Source organism: Emydura macquarii, unplaced genomic scaffold, assembly GCF_026122565.2.
Source record: "Emydura macquarii macquarii isolate MOO-44397 ecotype Brisbane River unplaced genomic scaffold, CSIRO-AGI_Emac_v2 contig_1363, whole genome shotgun sequence".
NCBI classification, from domain to species: domain Eukaryota; kingdom Metazoa; phylum Chordata; order Testudines; family Chelidae; genus Emydura; species Emydura macquarii.
The window spans coordinates 24,614,675-24,631,086 of NW_027131500.1; the positions used below are offsets into that span (position 1 = coordinate 24,614,675).

Here is a 16,412-nt window from a genome sequence, read left to right on the forward strand (position 1 = left end):
GCTCTTAGTCTTTGTGTATCTTTACATCTGGATCAACCTCATTTAGCCTCACTGTGATGAGACAGACCCCAAAAACATAGTGTAAATCAGGAAGTCGTGGGATTCTGACCTAGCACTTTATACTGAAGTGCCACTCACATTTGTGAAGGAAGTTCTACATATACTGGAGGGAAATCACAAGCATTTTGATGGGGGACTGGTCAGAAACCTTATCCAACATCATGATTTTAAGTAGCAGGTGATTCATCATTATGCCCCTTATCATCTCCAGCAGTTGTACAGAAGATTGCAACAATCTGATAGGTGTCCCTTGCTGTCAAGAACTTTACCTTTGCCTGGAATTCTAGCACTGGAGAAAGGTCTGTCAGAATTTGCAAGGTAGGAGATTCTGACACACAGTAAAGTTGAAGCAATTGCAATGTTAGTAATAGGCAGGTGGCTCACCTTAAGAAGGTGCAAAGAGATGGTCAGGACAGAGATAAGCGCTGAAGGGCTTTGTGAAAGTGGGATTTGTTGATGTTTATTAATAGCAATGTCCATTATGTCCTAGTCACTTTCCAAATACTTAAGAAGGATGGTCCCTGCTCAGAGGAGCTCATAATCTAAAGCTAGACAGACAAGTAAACAGAGGCTAGGAAATAGGGAACCAAATAAGCGATTGCTATACAAATTAACTTGATTCACAGTAAACAACATGACAAAAGTGGGTCTTTAAGAGGGACTTAAATATGGACAGGGTAGGGGCTCTGTGGATCAGTTCAGGAAGGTCATACCTAGAGTTGTGCAAATAACTGATATTTTTTGGTTCATTGGCAATTCCAAAAAATTGCTTAGGGTCAAAATAAACATTTTTTAAAATAAATGTTTCATTTTGATTTTGAGCTTTTACGTTTTTTTAATTTTTTTTAATTGAAGGAAATTTTGAATATAAAAATCAAAATGTTTCAATTTTTAAATATTGAAATGAAACAATTGTGGGTTTTTGGAAAAAAAATTCTGACCAAAACAATTTGGTGACTTCTACATGAATTTGTAAAATGTGCCAGTTCACTTAAATCTGCATTTGTTGCTGAAAAAAGTTGGGTCAGAAACTTTTGCCCAGCTGTAGATATGCTGTGTACTGGAGGCTGCATGGAAGGCACAGATGTGTTACTAAGAGGGATTTGAATTTCTGCTTTCAGAGAAGATGGGTGGGTTTTGAGTAGCTCTAGTAACCGGGCCTCTGGCCTAGGTCACACAGGGCCTGTTCTAGAAAAGCTACAGAATGAAAGCTGCTTACATGACAGGTCTTTAACTTGCATGGTATAGTCTGCATCTTCAGACTTTCAGCTGCAAAATTTTTCATTTTCTCAATAGTTCTGCCCCCTGTCATGAAGTGGTGAAAAAAATAGGCTGAAAACCAACAGGGAATTTGAAACATGGAAGGTTATATTTTAGGGAAGCAAATGAGACCTCAGGGGAGTGATTCAGGGTTATACTCACCATTTTCATTGTCATGTTTTATCCAGTTCTGAGCTGCCTGGTGTGGCTTTGAAGCACCACAGTACATATTTTGATGCACCTGTAAAAAGATGGTAACAAATTATTGCTCCTTTTGCCATGGCTTCCAATCTGAACATACCACAGTGCATCACGTCCAAGTGTATATATTCAGATATACTGTGTGCTACTGTCCTAACAGTTCCACAGAGCAGCAGAAAACAGAAATGAGAGCACTGCAGTGATATGTGAAAACAAGCAAACCTGCTGGAACAAGGCAGGTTTTAGCATATGGGCTTGATTTTAAGAAGAGCTGCCTACTCACAACTCCACATCAGCATCCACAAGAGCTAAGGATGGCCAGCATTTCTGAAAATCAAGCCCACTATGTCTGAGTATCATTTATGATTAGCAGGGATAGGTTCTTTGACAGAGAGAGAGAGCATGTGTGTGTGTGTAGTTCAGCATGCACAATGAGGATAGGATGGTTGATCAAATGTCTCAATATCATGCAAGAAATACAGGCCACATTTAGGGATCAATCTGTCTCCCATGGAAATCAATGACAAAACTTCCATTGACTTCAGTGGTACAATAACTTGCTGTTAAAAAGGAGTCACAAAACTAAATTAATGAGGTGCATTTTGAAACTTCCAAATGCAATACTAAGACAGGCCAGATTAGAGGAAAAAACACAATAGTATTTAAAAGTGGTAAAGCATTATATCCATTTTAAAGGTGTTGCCCACTGGGAGCTATTCAGAGCAGGTCTCCAATGTTTTGACCTCTAATAGGTCTTGTTCACAAGTCATTGCCTATAGAAGCCCAGCTGGTATTCCTAATGAACACAATAACAGATCCAATTACTTCAACCAATAAGCGTTAAAAAGAAAACGCAGCATTAAAAGCCTTTATTGCTTAGTTAATTCAAATACATATATCTGCAGATATTATAATAAAGGGACGAGCACAACAGCCTTACCCTTTCACTTGTATTTTCTGCAGACTACACATGTTCTGTTCTTTAACTCTTTCCTCACAGGTTTCATTTTCCAAACCTTGTATCTTTGTTGCTTTCTCCTAAATTCTCTCTCCAGTTTGCCTGAAATGGGCTGTCCCAAAATGAATGCATTTGTCTAACTGAAGCCAAATCAGTGCTGAGTAGATTGGCTTAATTACCCCCATTTGCTTTATGGGTGTTTATATTATTCTTCAAGTAGGATGCAGCTCTATATATCATATGGATGTGTTGATGCCCTGTGCACGGGAGCTGGAGAACTTTGCCTAACAGCATCTGTAGGGGGTGCACTCACACCCTGTGGCCACAGTCCCTCCCCTGGCCAAATAAGGGTGGCACCACCCCAACGCCCTCAGTTCCTTCTCACTGTCCATGGCTAGAGTCGGAGCTCTGTGTGGTGTCTTCACCTCACATTTCCATTCTGTTTTCAGAGAACTTTGCTTGTATATAGTAGTAGCAAGGTGTAATTTAAGTGTTAGTTTAGTGTTAGTAGAGTAGTTGGCTGCCCTATGTAATGCCCTCACCAGGGTTCAAGCACTCTATATCATGTAGGGGGGCCATCCCCAACAACAACCCCCACCCGAGGTGCTTGTGTCTCAGTGAGGGACACATTAAAGAGAGGTTCTCCATTCACAAGTCATTCACAAAGAGGTCTCGGGGCAAGAGACTTGCGGCTGAAGCAGCACCTTCTGGAACAGGCTATGAGGCCCGCTCCAGCAGCGAGGCCCTCATCTGATCAGCAGTCATCTTCGGATCTAGCAAGTGGTGCCGCTTCGTGCTCAGGCTCTGGCATCTCCCCCAACAGAAAAAGTCTTTGACCCTCCTCTGATGCAGCGAGGCAGAGGTCCTATAAAATGAGTCAGGACCATTCCAAGGCAACCACTCCCCAAATATCATGCCATGAGCAGTGAGGGCCTGCATCATCGACTCTGGTTGCAGCCCAACATTGGGACCAGCGCCAGCCACCTCCATGTCTACAGCATACCAGGCAGCATGAGACCTTCTTTGCATCTCGATCCTGGACTATCCTCTAGTTCAGGAGTTCTCCAGTGCTACAGATTCTACCAGCTCATCCTCCATCGTGCCTCTGGCATCTTCTGGCCACGTCGCAGAGCCACCAGGTCCATCAGCACCACAGCTCGCACCACCTGGGCCTCAGACTATGGAGTCGAGGCTGGGCCTGGCACTGAAGGACCCCTTCATGCTGTGCATCTTTGGGCCCTGTCACTTTCATGTTAGCTTTTTTTCTGGATGGAACTAAACCTTTCCATTCCTCACCGGCTCGGTTTGTTTCATATGCAGACTGAATGAAGAGTCAAGCAGTCTCTTCACAGACCATCTGCAGGTGGGTAACTTCCCGTATCATGGCAGCATGAAGTAGCTCAGACTATGCCACCTCAAGAGGTAAGAGCTCATTCCATGAGAACTCAGGTAGCATTTCTAAGTGAAATTCTTATTGGACATTTGCAAGGCTGCCCTTTGGTCCTCTGTGCATATTTTTGCAAACCACTGTGCCATTACGGCTGCATTCAGATCAAATGCAGACTCTGGGAAGGCAGTCTTGTGATCTTTTTTTAAGTAGACTCCAAGTTCCACCTCCTCTTAGTACTTTTCGAGAGTTGCCCACAAGGAATACATGGCTGCATCTCCTCGAAGGAGAAAAAAGTTACCCACCTGTTGTTTTTCTTCTTTGAGATGTGATGCAAAGGGGTTGTGTATTCCATGAGACACTCTCCAGCCCCTCAGCATCAGGGTCTGTACTCCTGACATTCAGTGCAAAGGAACCGAGCGGTTTGGGGCAGCGCCATTCTTATACGACCACGTATAAGGGGCTACGGCTGCAGGGCGTGAGCACCACCTCTTGGGCTACTGCACACCCACATGGAATACACGTCTGCATCACATCTCAAAGAACAACAGTTACAGGTAGGTAACCGTTCTTTATAAATCTTGACTAGGATAAAATGCTGATGCCGTCTATTGTCAACACAAGATCTATAGATTCAAATGATCAGATACAAATTCACTTCAAATTCTGTACTTACTACTCGTTGCCTGACATATTTTGAATCCTCTCTGTAACCTGGAAATTCACAGCATTTGTCTGGAAGGAAAAGAAGACATGGAAGTCTTACAGAAAGTACAACGGTCAGTCCAAATTCTTGATACATTATGAAGTTGATTATCATGTTCAAGTTCAAGAGATGTTTGTTCAATTTTACAATACACAAATACATACAGAGAGGAAAATTAGGCTACCAAATTAAACAGTGTTTGCCCAGCTCATCCTCCAATATACCAAGTAATATAAATGTTAGTTACAAATATTTACATCTACTTTTTGAATGCTATTCATTTTAATTAAAACTGTATTGAAATAACTAGCACAAAGAAATAGACATGGAGCACAGAGAAAGAAATGTGGCTGCATAGCTGCCGCATAACAATGGAACATTACAACTCTTACTCTGACTTGCAAATTATAGATTATTAAAGACATTATAGAGTGACTCATTAATATAGCTAGAGCCCTGTGTTAGATCATTATCAATAATAAGCTGTAACTTTCTGCACTATATGACCTTTTTAAACAGCAGTGTAGTCTAGTGAGAGCCAGCAAACTCCTGAGCTGAACCTCCCAGCTCTACCCCTGACTTGTTGTCCCTTTACCCTCTCTGTGACTGTTTCCTCCCCTATAAAATCAAGGTGATACTTGCCTCCCTCACAATGGTGTGTAGTTAGAGATTTGAACAGCACTTGGAGGATGCAAAGTGCTAGATCAGTGCAAAATATTGTTACCGTTGTTTAATCCTGCAAAACTCAGCTATAGTTAAAGGTAAATAGCCAGTGTAGATGTGGGACCTGCCGTTCTTCAACAGCTGAGAGTTTACAGCCACTGTATTTGGCCATTGATGTGGCACTTTTCTTTAGTATGGTGGAAAAGCATCATGAATGGATTCTTTGGTAGTTCTAAAAAGACATTTAGGAGGAGACTAATGAAGGAGACTAACCATCGTAACTAACTAGTAACATTGCACTGCCAGTCAGTGACTTTAGCAATATAGTTTCTCGACAAAAACTTCACATTTTGTTCCCAGCTACATGCTGGCAGCTCCCATTGAAATGAATGAGGGCAATGTTTGGGGTAATGATAATGTGGCCCACACAATAATAAAGAATACTTGTAACACAGCAGTAGGCAGGCTTTGGGATGAGTATAGAACATATGGTACATATCCAAGTTACATAGTCTTTACTTTTCAATTGTTGAGTTACCATGGTTATAGGAAATCACAAAGAATGTTAAAGGTTTTTAACTAATACCATTTTAATACAGACCATTACACATGGATGATGATTGAGACAACAATGAATAAGGTATCCTTTAAATATTAGATCAATATCATTGTCTTCAGTCAAACTTCTCATGCTTAACTATCTTGCTGAATTGGCATGTAAGTTTGGAAAAAATGTGAAATATCTCAAAATAGAAACCAGGATGAGCATATTACCCCTACCAATAACAAACTTAACTTTTACCTTCTCAAACAGAAAAATCTCCACCTTTACTGTATCTCATTTTTCCTCAGCCTCATTACAGAAGTGAAGGCTAGATATTTGGAGTTTATGAACTATTGATAATGTAGATGGAGAGTTCTTATAATTGCCTTTCACAAGTTAACAAACAGCTTCAAAATAAAACCTACATTGCAGCTTGAACTCTGTCTTGCTGTAAAGGATCTCAGGTTCAATATATTTTTAATTAAGGTAATTTAATATATCCCTAATTTGTTGGCATGTCTCCGGTCTCTATATCTAGATCCCCAATCCATGAATTCTAACTTCAGAAATAAATTGTGTTAGAGAGTGAGGAAGATTTATATTGAAAGTTATGATACCACGCTGTAATTATGTGAGGCAGCTCCAGAAATTAATACTATACTCCTGTAATGGTGATCCCTAAATCTTATGCTGCTATTAATGAAATCCTGTGGGTGTTTTATTTAAAAGTAATGCTGATTACCCATGTATAGACAGACATACTAAAACTTACCGTGGTTTAAGTTTAGTAGGAGGAATAAATTCTAGCAGTTATTGTAGTCTGTGTTCAAAATTAATATTAAAATGTGTCTAATGACAGATGGCATTTAGTGATCTTAATAAACTGTGTCTGCAACCAATGTTGCCCTGTTCCCATGGGTGAATTAAGGCAGCATCCATGGATTTGAGACCTGAGATCAGAGGGGGGCCTGGGCACAAACTTTGGATCAATGGGGAATGTTACCCAGAAAGTGATGTAGGTAGCAATGGCTGGGCGAGGAGCCAGGACATTTCCACAGGTGGAGGGAAAAGATTTGATGGGGGGAGGGATTTTGGTTGGTTCAGATCCCAGTTTCTTTTAGTTTCAGTCCACTCCTCTGTACCCATTGTTCATGGGCCATTCTGCAACTGCTTGTCTTTCACTGAAACAATTGTTTATCTTTCCGTGGCAGTCCTGGATTGGTGGGCCAGGCAACTGGGCACTTGCCAAGTGGGCCATTTTCCCAGACCAGCTAGAGGGCATGCCCCGGGAGGGGCAGATGCATATGGAATGCTGAGAGGGTTGAGCTCCCACTGCCTGAGGCGCTGGCTAGCTGTGGCTGCTGGGCTGAGCAGCGCTGTTCTACAGCACCATCTAGGCGCTGCCTGTAGACACTGCAATCCAGGGCCAGTCATCCTGCAGCTGCTCCTGGCCAGCTCCCAGTTGCTCTATTATGGCCCCTCTTCTTTGCCTCCCATGTAGCTGAAACTTTCCCAGCGTTTTCACTCTCCCTTCAAACATAAGTCTCCCTCTGCCTCTCAATCAGTGTCATTGCTCCACCAGTAATAAGAATCTAGCAAACACAGAGGTTGTCAGATTGGCTAAGGTATTTTTCTTCAGAATAACTAGGTGCGTTAGATTTACCTTTGTCAGCTGCAGCAGTTGGTTTATCACTGTTGTAACAGCCAGGTATATAATGAAGCTGGTTTACCATAAACACTCTAGAGAAGACACAGTGGAAAGAACGTTTAAGTCTTTGATTGTAACATCAAACAAACGGTGGCTTTGTTTCTATAAAGCTTGTGCAAGATAAATTTGCAGCATTTTTACTGTCTCATTGCTCAGTTTTCTTTATTTACAAGAAGTTATGCAGGAGTTTTTTAACATCAGTTTTAAAGAGGTTCTTAGGCCATGCCCATCAGCCCAAGAACAGAGCCCAGTGATCAATCTGGTTTGGTATCCTGTCTCTTACGGTGGCCAATACAAGCTGCTTTGGAGGAAGGAACCTTTGGGAACTAAGCACCAAAAGGTCTGGTCTTTTCCCCTGGCACTTAGAATATTTGTTATGCTCTAGCTCAGTGATTCTCCAACTTTTTGTATGGGTGACCCCTTTCACACAGCAAGCCTTTGAGTGTGACACCCTTGCCCCCATGGGCGCCTGCCCTAGGCCTCCATGGGCTCCTTACTGCCCCTTTGCCCCTGCACTGTGCCCTCTTTGCCCCTAACCCCTGTACCCCTCCTCCTGCGCCCACCTGGGGCAACAGACCTGCATGCACGGAGCGGTTGGTATTGCTGCTCACTCCCCCCTTGAACGCTGCTCCTACATGCACCCCTAGGGGGCTGTGAGAGGGGAAGAGTGGAGCAACGTCAGGGCTCCCTGCATCCAGGTCACTTTCCCAACTTGGGCTGTGTAAGGGGAGGGCAGAAAGCAGCAGCTCATGATGCTCGCTTCACAACACTGCCCAGGTGGGGAAAGTGACCTGGATACAGGGAGCCCTGGCGTTGCTTCTCGCTTCCCCCACCACAGCCACTGAGGGGGACACGGAGGAAAATTGGGAGAGGGCGTGAGCAGTATCTGTGTATCATCACTCACCCCCTCCTTCCATGTTCCTCTGCCAGGAGGAAGCAGAGAGGCTCACAGCCCTGCACCTGGCCGGGGTCGAGGCTCACAGCTCACGACTCCCACTTAACCATGTCGTGACCCCCCCAGTTAGAGAACCAGTACTCTAGCTGGTCATTAAGGGATACCTTTTCAAAATGTTACGGATGTCCATGCTAGATCTGCAGAAGTTTAACAGGATTTGTGTGTATGTCTCTAGGAGCAGGTTCACAGGAGACAGTTCTTAACTCTCGGAGAGTGTTTGCAGCTGAGGATCCTGAGTCACCTCAGGATGGCAGGAAGGAGGCCCCTCTCTGTGGCTCATCAGCCAAGCGTGTCAGGTCAGCTGCTTAGGCACTCTTTTCCCCACCTCTCTCCTCAGCATTTCACTCCTGGCTAGTTTAGGTGGCTCCCTGCTCAGCTGGTTGACTACTGAAACAACCCCTTTTTAAATGCTTAACTATCCCTAAGGATTCTACAGGGAGCCTCTGTGGCCTGGAGTCATTTGACTTGGGGCTGAAAATTCCACTAAGCCACGCAGAGGTTTTGTGTTGGTGCACTCAGCCGACCAATGCCTAAATCCCTTTAAAAATCTGGCCCTAAGTGCCTAAAACATTTTTTGAAAATGGGAACTTAAATCAGGTGCTTTGGAATATTTTACCCTAATCTTGCTGTCTGGCACTGTGAGATTGAATAGTGATCTTTTACTACAAAACCCTGCCAGCCAGGGCAAGATACTCCACTGACAGAAGGGACAATGTCAGTGTCTGAATGAGAGTATTGTGATGCTGACAGCACTAGCTCTCTGTAGATTAGAAAGCCACCCCATTAACTACATGGTAAACCACTGTCCCATAGAGACATGATGCACTGACCAGCAAGCCTTCCTCCTCTCTCTCTCAAAGACAAAATAGAGAGTTATATTGGAAGCGTAGGGAATGGCGCCCATAGTTGAAGAGTCAACTGCTCATAGATGCATGTAGAAATACACAAGTTTCAGGTCCAAATATTGAGTGTGACAGGAGGATGCAGTGTGGAGAACAGTCCATGATATGAGGAGCAGAGTTATAGTTGTTTTACAATGAGTAGGGAGAAGGCCTGCATATGCCATGTATGGCAGGTGAGACATGAAAGCAGCCAAGATAAGTAACTGCTATTCTGAAAATAACTGAGAATTCATGACATTTAGGCATTTAAAATCTAACCTATAATAATGTAGCATATTTTACAGTGAAATCCTAGCCCCACTGAAGTCAGTGGTAAAACTCCCATTGATTTCAATGTGGCCAGGCTTTCACGCTCAGGGGAATACATTCTTACTCTTTACCCTGCATCATCAGAGATTTTTTAAAGGAACAACAGTGTATGTATTTCAGATCAGTGGTTCCATACTGGGACCCCCTTTTTCATATCGAGACCTTGCTCCCATCTAACTGTGGTCTCACTTAGCAATTGCCTAAGTTTGTGATATGGGAGTTCAGATCCCAATTGGCATGAAACTGCAGCCATCTTGGCCTTTCCACATTGCTAAGATACTGTCTTTCAATAGTGTATTTCTAATTAAGGACATGATTCATGTACATGTTTTGACTTTATCAGACATCAAATACTAACAGATGTTTTCCATCAGACCCAATGCTAATCAAGTATAAAAATGACATCACGTTCCCTCGCCAGCTTGCAAAAACATGCTATTATGGCAAACTAAATTTACTTCCACCAAGAAGTAGAGACACTGAACCAAAGGAGGCAACTTTTTTGACCTTCAAGTACTTTCCAAGATCTCTTGATGGATGGTACCTGTTTCTTGTTAGACTTGAATAAGGATTTCATCAAAAATAGATTTTTATAATAAGCATGTGCACTGCAAATGTTTCCGTCTTCTAGAATTGTGTGTATTTTAATACGCTAAGATATGCAATATCGTAAATTGTTCTTCAGTACAGCACTACTGCTAATTGCTGTTCTCCTAACAGGAGCCAAAAAGTGGAAAGGATAGAGAGAAGTTGCAGCCTGCCCCATCAACTCTAATATAATGCCTGAAATGTGAAAGTTCTCACTGGATCATTAAATTGATAGATCAGGTGTAGCACGCGCGCACACACACACCCTCTAGTTCTTTAACTTATAAAACAGAGCTAGATCTAGAATTAAAAACTGAGTAGCAAGGCACTGATGAAATGATTCCACTTTAGGATCCTGATGACATCATAAAGAATATGAGCCCTTGTAGTTTATGATCTCACTAGAAACCCTTGCTGCAGTTATTTCTTAGCTGTTCCCATTCCAGGACTGAAAATGAAGCGTAGCTAGCTTAATCCTGGGTCTTAAACAGAACCTGCCTAATTTGATTAGATAATCATTTTAAGGGGTATTCTTGATTTCTAAGATGCTCCTACCCATTTTCTGTGGCATTTCAGGTTTCATTCCAGTTCAGTATGTCAAACTGCTCTTAGAAGAGGTGAAGAATAAGAGAGGCTTATTGTAATAAGCCTCTCCTAACCTCTACGGAATTTATTTTTCCACTCCAAGAACTACATACTGTAGGCACCATTAAATAGGAATAAACCTTACTCTGGTGGATGAGGTCTATTTATCCTGGTAGGAGAGGAGGGTTTGGCGCTCCACCTCGTCAGCTCGGACAATTCCTTTTTTCCATAACCGGCAGAATATGTTGTTGCACAGTTGGCCTCTCTTTCAGCTTCCCGTCTCCAGGCTTCACCGGCATGGCGTTGGATTTCTTCAAAAGCTTGAGAAGAGAGAGGACTAAAGGGCAAAGGCAATTCAGGAGCTAAGAAGAGATAGCTCATCATGGATGCAACCCATAGAGTCTGAGCAGCAACTTTACATTACTTTAGCAATAATTTTCCTCTGCTGGTGAGTACTAGAGGTGACCAAGTCTAACTTTAGCAAGGTTAAGGAAAGGAAAGGGAAAGTGCTTTGCCGCTGTTGATAAAAGTTGCTAAGCAACAGGTCATAAAAACTCTGCAAGCACTACAATTAGTAAAGAAGAAAAAGTAATTAGAAAACTACAAACTGGATTTTTGTCTGTATTTATACACCCAGCGGGAGGAAATATTTAGAAATCTGACTTGTAATGTTAGGGCATCAGCGATGCATGCAGTGACAGTATGTTGTTCTCATTGTGTGTGTACTAGCATCATCAGCTATCACAGTCAATCAAAAGACAGGTCAGCTGAATAGTCTCCCTGTTTGATACTTGGTTTTAATTGTTTTTTTTTTCATGGCAAAAATGAGGAAGAAGCTAGTAAAAAGGCAGATGACGCTATGTAACAGGAACAAATATAGTGATACAAAAATAAGGGCCTTAAAGCAATCTTAAATTACATTTATGTAAAGAAGAATAAAGCTTTAGCTAATTACCTTACAGCAATAATGCATTAAGGGAGCATTTCCTTTACAATGTATGTGTTCCACAGTAGTTGACAGTGGAAAGTTTTTGATTTTTGTTACAGGTGAATAGACTGCATTTACTCAAACATCTAAAATCTGTGAGTACTTCAGTCTCTTTCTAGCAAGGTAGGGATTTTTTTTATCTCCATTTGGTTCCTAAAGGACAAATATTTTCTTTGCAGTTGTGCTGCTAGGTAAACAAACATCAAGGATTAAAACAGGTGTGGAAACTGAAATAACCATGCAGCCCAGAAATGAAGCATGTTCGCAATAGCTTACATCAGTCTCTAAGTGCTGGCAATCACAAAACACAACACAAAAAACAAAACCACAAAAATCCAACCACTACCATAACCATAAACGAATAGAGATTTTCATTTTAGTTACACAACATTCCCTTGTTTCAAGCTACCATGCATGTCATGTTGCCTCCTTATTTGTCTTTTTCTTCCTGTCTGTTGTTTAGCAAGATCATAACTTGTAAAGGCAATAAGGAACATGGTAGGTATAGTGTGTTTCCACTCTAAAATGTTATTTTCAGTTGTTTGCAACTTTTTTCTTTTTAAAAAAACACCAACCAACTTTTTAAGGGAACATGATTTAAAAATATTTTTGCAACATCTTCTGAATAGTAGATTTAGAATCTGAACATTTGGCAGGTAGAGGGTTGTCCACCTGTTGGTAGTTTGGTGAAAATTGGCTGTGAACTGTCAAAGCTATAAAGGTTTTAAAATATACTTGGTGCCTACATTCTGATTTTTTTAAATAAACATGCTCATGTAGCAATCTGCCAATGTTCTGACAGCATTGCACATCAATCCCCAGAGTTCATAAGGAGTGCTAGCTGCTTCCATCTTTGTGAACGTACTGAGAAAAGAAGCAGTGTTTCTGCCTCACTGCATGCATATATTATACATAAAAGCATTCTTCTGCTGCCTAGCAAATAGTGGCACATGTTCAATTTTATTTTTATAAAATAGGAATTTATTATTCCTTGTTATTTATTTGTATTACAGTAATACCCAGATGCCCCAACTGAGATCATGGCCCCATTGAATTAAAAGATCAGGAGGACTGCAACATCCAGAGCTGTAGGGCTACAAAATGGCCTGATAGAACATTGAGAAATGGTATGTGACATCATAATACTAAAAGGATGGAGTTAAAGTTATACACTCAATTTTTAATTTCCTGACTGTTACGTGGTTTGCTTTGCCAATTTTTTTAATCTAATTTTTGTATGAAATTATCATCTAACTATCTGTTAGGGAAAATGTATCCAAGGAAAGGGACTGCTATGGAAGTCAAACTATGTGAAGATCCATTTCTTATTCCAAGGGGTGATGTAGATTTCCTTTGAACGTCCATGAAAAATAGAACAGAAAAACATGAGGCAGTGCTGATGTTTACTACAGTGTGGAGGGAGCTAATACCGCAGCAAGACTAGGCTACTTTCTAAAAGCAAACATTAGGAAGGGAGTTCTTCAAGGTTAAAAAAATAATTTCATTTACATACAGTACCTTCAGCAAACAAAAAGGAAGTGACTCGGAGCAGCTTGTAGCACTACTCAAATAAGGAACGTACAAGAGGGGAAGACTTATTAAAGGCTGACAAGCATGTAAAACAGGAGGTAATGAATTTACAAAGGGCAAGTGCAGATTAGATAGACAATTTTTCCTTACACCAGTACGAACAATTTTGACAATGGAGCAGCCAACCAAGCATGGGTCACTGGCCCCTACCACTGAAAACAGAGATTAGATATGAAGAGAATAATCCATACTGGGAAAAGGGGGTTCAATTTGCTGAGGACGCTTCAGCTGCAGATTCCTTTTAGAGGGTTTGACTGTTTAGGTAGAATAGTTTTAGATTTTCCCAGGAGACTGAAAATGGCAGCCCTTGAGCACTGGGACATGAAGTCAAAAGGGGAACATTTTGTTTCAATAGATTAGCATGGATGAATTCCACTATTGTTCATCACATAGATGGTCTCGAAAAGTATCGAGAAAACCAGTCTACATGCTGTTCTCATCACTTTCTACATCAAGCCAGTTTCCAACTGAAAGTTACATAATGTATTAGTCCATCCACAAGATGGGTGCCCTCAGCTGCCCTAAAAGTTAGCTTTTAATCTGGTAGGTATGCACTTAGTCACACTTGTCCATACCTACAAAACCACATTTAGTAAATGAATGAAGTTCAGATCCAAATTTCACTGAATTTCAGGGGCTTTAAGCCATGGCGTTTGGTTTGGGGCATGCTCTAGCTGGTACACTATACTAAATTGCACCCATGTGAGAGGAAGCTGTGCCCAATGTGGTTGTTACATGAGAGGAGAAGGTTGATGTCATAGTAAAGCACTTGTGTTTCTGCCCTCCTCCTTGCTCCTTCAGGCTATGTCTACACTGGAGTTTTTTTGGTTCCCCCCTCCCCCCTTTTTAAAATAGTCATTAAAAAGTTAAGCAGCATAAAAAAATTAAGCAGCAATTTATAAAACTATGAACAATATGAAAAACTTGTTTTCTTTTAGAAACAGACCCAAATTTTCCAAAATTTAAAAGAAAAGGCTGATTCTGATTTCACATTCCTGACTACAAATGCCCATGGATCTCCTTTGTTCAGAAGGTGCTGCCACCACTGCTCTGATTCCTGTTCATTCCTCTGGCCCAGCAGCTAAAAGTGAGACAAACCAGTGGAACATTAAGGTTTTAAATCTTGAACTGAGTTGGGGATCACCAATAGTTGCTAGTTTCTCCCAGGCAGAGAGGAGTTAGCGAGATTCACACAAAGAGGGAGAATGCCCAATCACAAAAGGACAGTTCCTGTTGTGGGATGTGCTGTCAGATGCCCCGCCTGATAGCAGTAGAAATGTGGCCATCCACACTGAAGCTTTGGCAGTATATCTCTCAGAGGAAGAACGACAGGGTTAGTTCCTAGGAAGATAGCCAGGGAACAGGTAGAGGTCTCGGCTGAGTGTGCTACAGTACTCTGACATCTCCTTACATCGGTGAAACTCGGTGCCAGGGGCATAGCCTTCTCGCTGCTTGATCATTCAGGCCTGTTGCGGAGATGAGACAGACCGGGGAGTGGATCAGAGGGATGGGAAAGAGCGCTCTGACTCTCCTGGCTGTGAGGAAAGCGATGCCAACAAGGAGAATCCCAAGCTGCGTTTGCCAACTTGTTCTGACATGATCTGTGGCTATGCCTGTCTGAAAGGCACAGCTGCCATGCGAAACACCAAGCATGGATCCTGGTATATTGAGGCTCTCGCTTCAGTATTTGCAGAGGATTCCCAAAACATGTGGCTGACATGCTGGTGAAGGTGAGTAGATTGATCTACACTGGAGCTGGAAGGTACAATTTCCAGCCCCAGTAGACATACCCATGCTAATCTGATAGTGAACGTGCTACCACTAGAAGCAGTGGCATGAGCAGCAGTAGGGGCTAGCCACCCAAGTACATGCCTAGAGTTTCTGACAGTATCGTGCACAGGGCAGCTAGCTCTCATGCCATGGATACATTTCTATTTTTTAGCACACTAGTTTGATCTCATATATTACCAATAGTGGGTTAAGCTTCATTTAACTACATTAGTGGTTTTGCACCAGCATAACAAAAATCAATTACCTTAGTGCAAGATTTCTCCATCCAGAAACTGTCTGTCACCAACCAAACTGTGGTTGTCCTGCTGTTCAGTACTAAAATAAATACCTGAAAATTTACTTCAGTAGGGCTAGTCCTGTGAACAAATTACTCACATGCAAGTCTATCCTTTTTTTTTTTTTAAAAGAAGTGTATTGGAAAATAATGCAAAAGCTGTCACCTGACATGAGAACTAACTTTAATCCTGGCAATAAGAATTATTCATTGTCTAACTCATGCTACTTTGTTATATAAAGGATGAAAAGAAAAACTCCTAGTGTCTTCAAAAATCTAAAGGTAAGTTTTCTGAAGTAGCTTAGCAGTAAAGAAAAAGCTGAAGATCAAGAGAAATAACTATAGATGCAAAATCAAGTATGTCAGGAAAGCCAAGAAAACAAATCACAGCTTTTAATGTAATTCAAAACATCCATTTATCTATGCAAGATATGAAGAATTCTTCATAGAACGCCAACTGTTGTTTTATTGCTTTTTTCTGCAATCTCCAAAATTTCTGCCCTGTTTTCCAAATCGGATTTTAGAAGAAATTCTGTTTATTATTAAAGGATATCAAAATGTGCATATACATCTAGAACAGTCAAAGCATCTAACTAAGGTGAATTTAACTGGAGAAAGCCATTTTGTTTCGAAATTTAAGTTCTTTCATCCAGCCAAATGGCCTCAAACCACTATAGACACAGTTGTTTTTTAAAATATAGCTAATGATAAATATAAAGGCATCCATCACTAAAGAAACTCTTTCTATGATGTGGGTTCCAGTTGAAGTCTTATCATTAGCTATATTAAAGACCAAGTTACCTAATGAAATTTCACCTTTTGTTTTCTATTCAGGAGGCAGAAATCAAGTAGTGTCTCTCCTTATATCTACTGAATAAATATAGAACCGAGGCAAGGCTGCTTCAAACCTATATTCTATTTATAACACAAAGAACAGGTTCTG

General features: G+C 41.4%; 1 protein-coding gene across 1 annotated transcript; it reads right to left on the reverse strand.

Moving 5' to 3' along the window:
* Positions 1–1,207: 1,207 nt before the first annotated feature.
* Positions 1,208–11,207, reverse strand: CUNH4orf51 (chromosome unknown C4orf51 homolog). Its single transcript, XM_067551592.1, has 5 exons — positions 10,972–11,207; positions 7,443–7,519; positions 4,543–4,601; positions 1,483–1,561; positions 1,208–1,365 (listed from the first exon to the last, which is right to left on the reverse strand). The coding sequence occupies exons 1-5, from the start codon at positions 11,205–11,207 to the stop codon at positions 1,208–1,210; spliced, it is 609 nt and encodes a 202-aa protein (XP_067407693.1).
* Positions 11,208–16,412: the final 5,205 nt, after the last annotated feature.

Bases quoted from the DNA above. Each gene is read 5' to 3' on its own strand.
- CUNH4orf51 (XM_067551592.1), bottom strand. From the start codon at position 11,207: ATGAGCTATCTCTTCTTAGCTCCTGAATTGCCTTTGCCCTTTAGTCCT. The intron at 1,562-4,542 runs GTAAGTACAGAA...ATCTTTTTACAG, and splicing joins AATATGTCAGGCAACGAGTA to GTGCATCAAAATATGTACTG. The intron at 1,366-1,482 runs GTGAGTATAACC...ACTTCATGACAG, and splicing joins AAAACATGACAATGAAAATG to GGGGCAGAACTATTGAGAAA.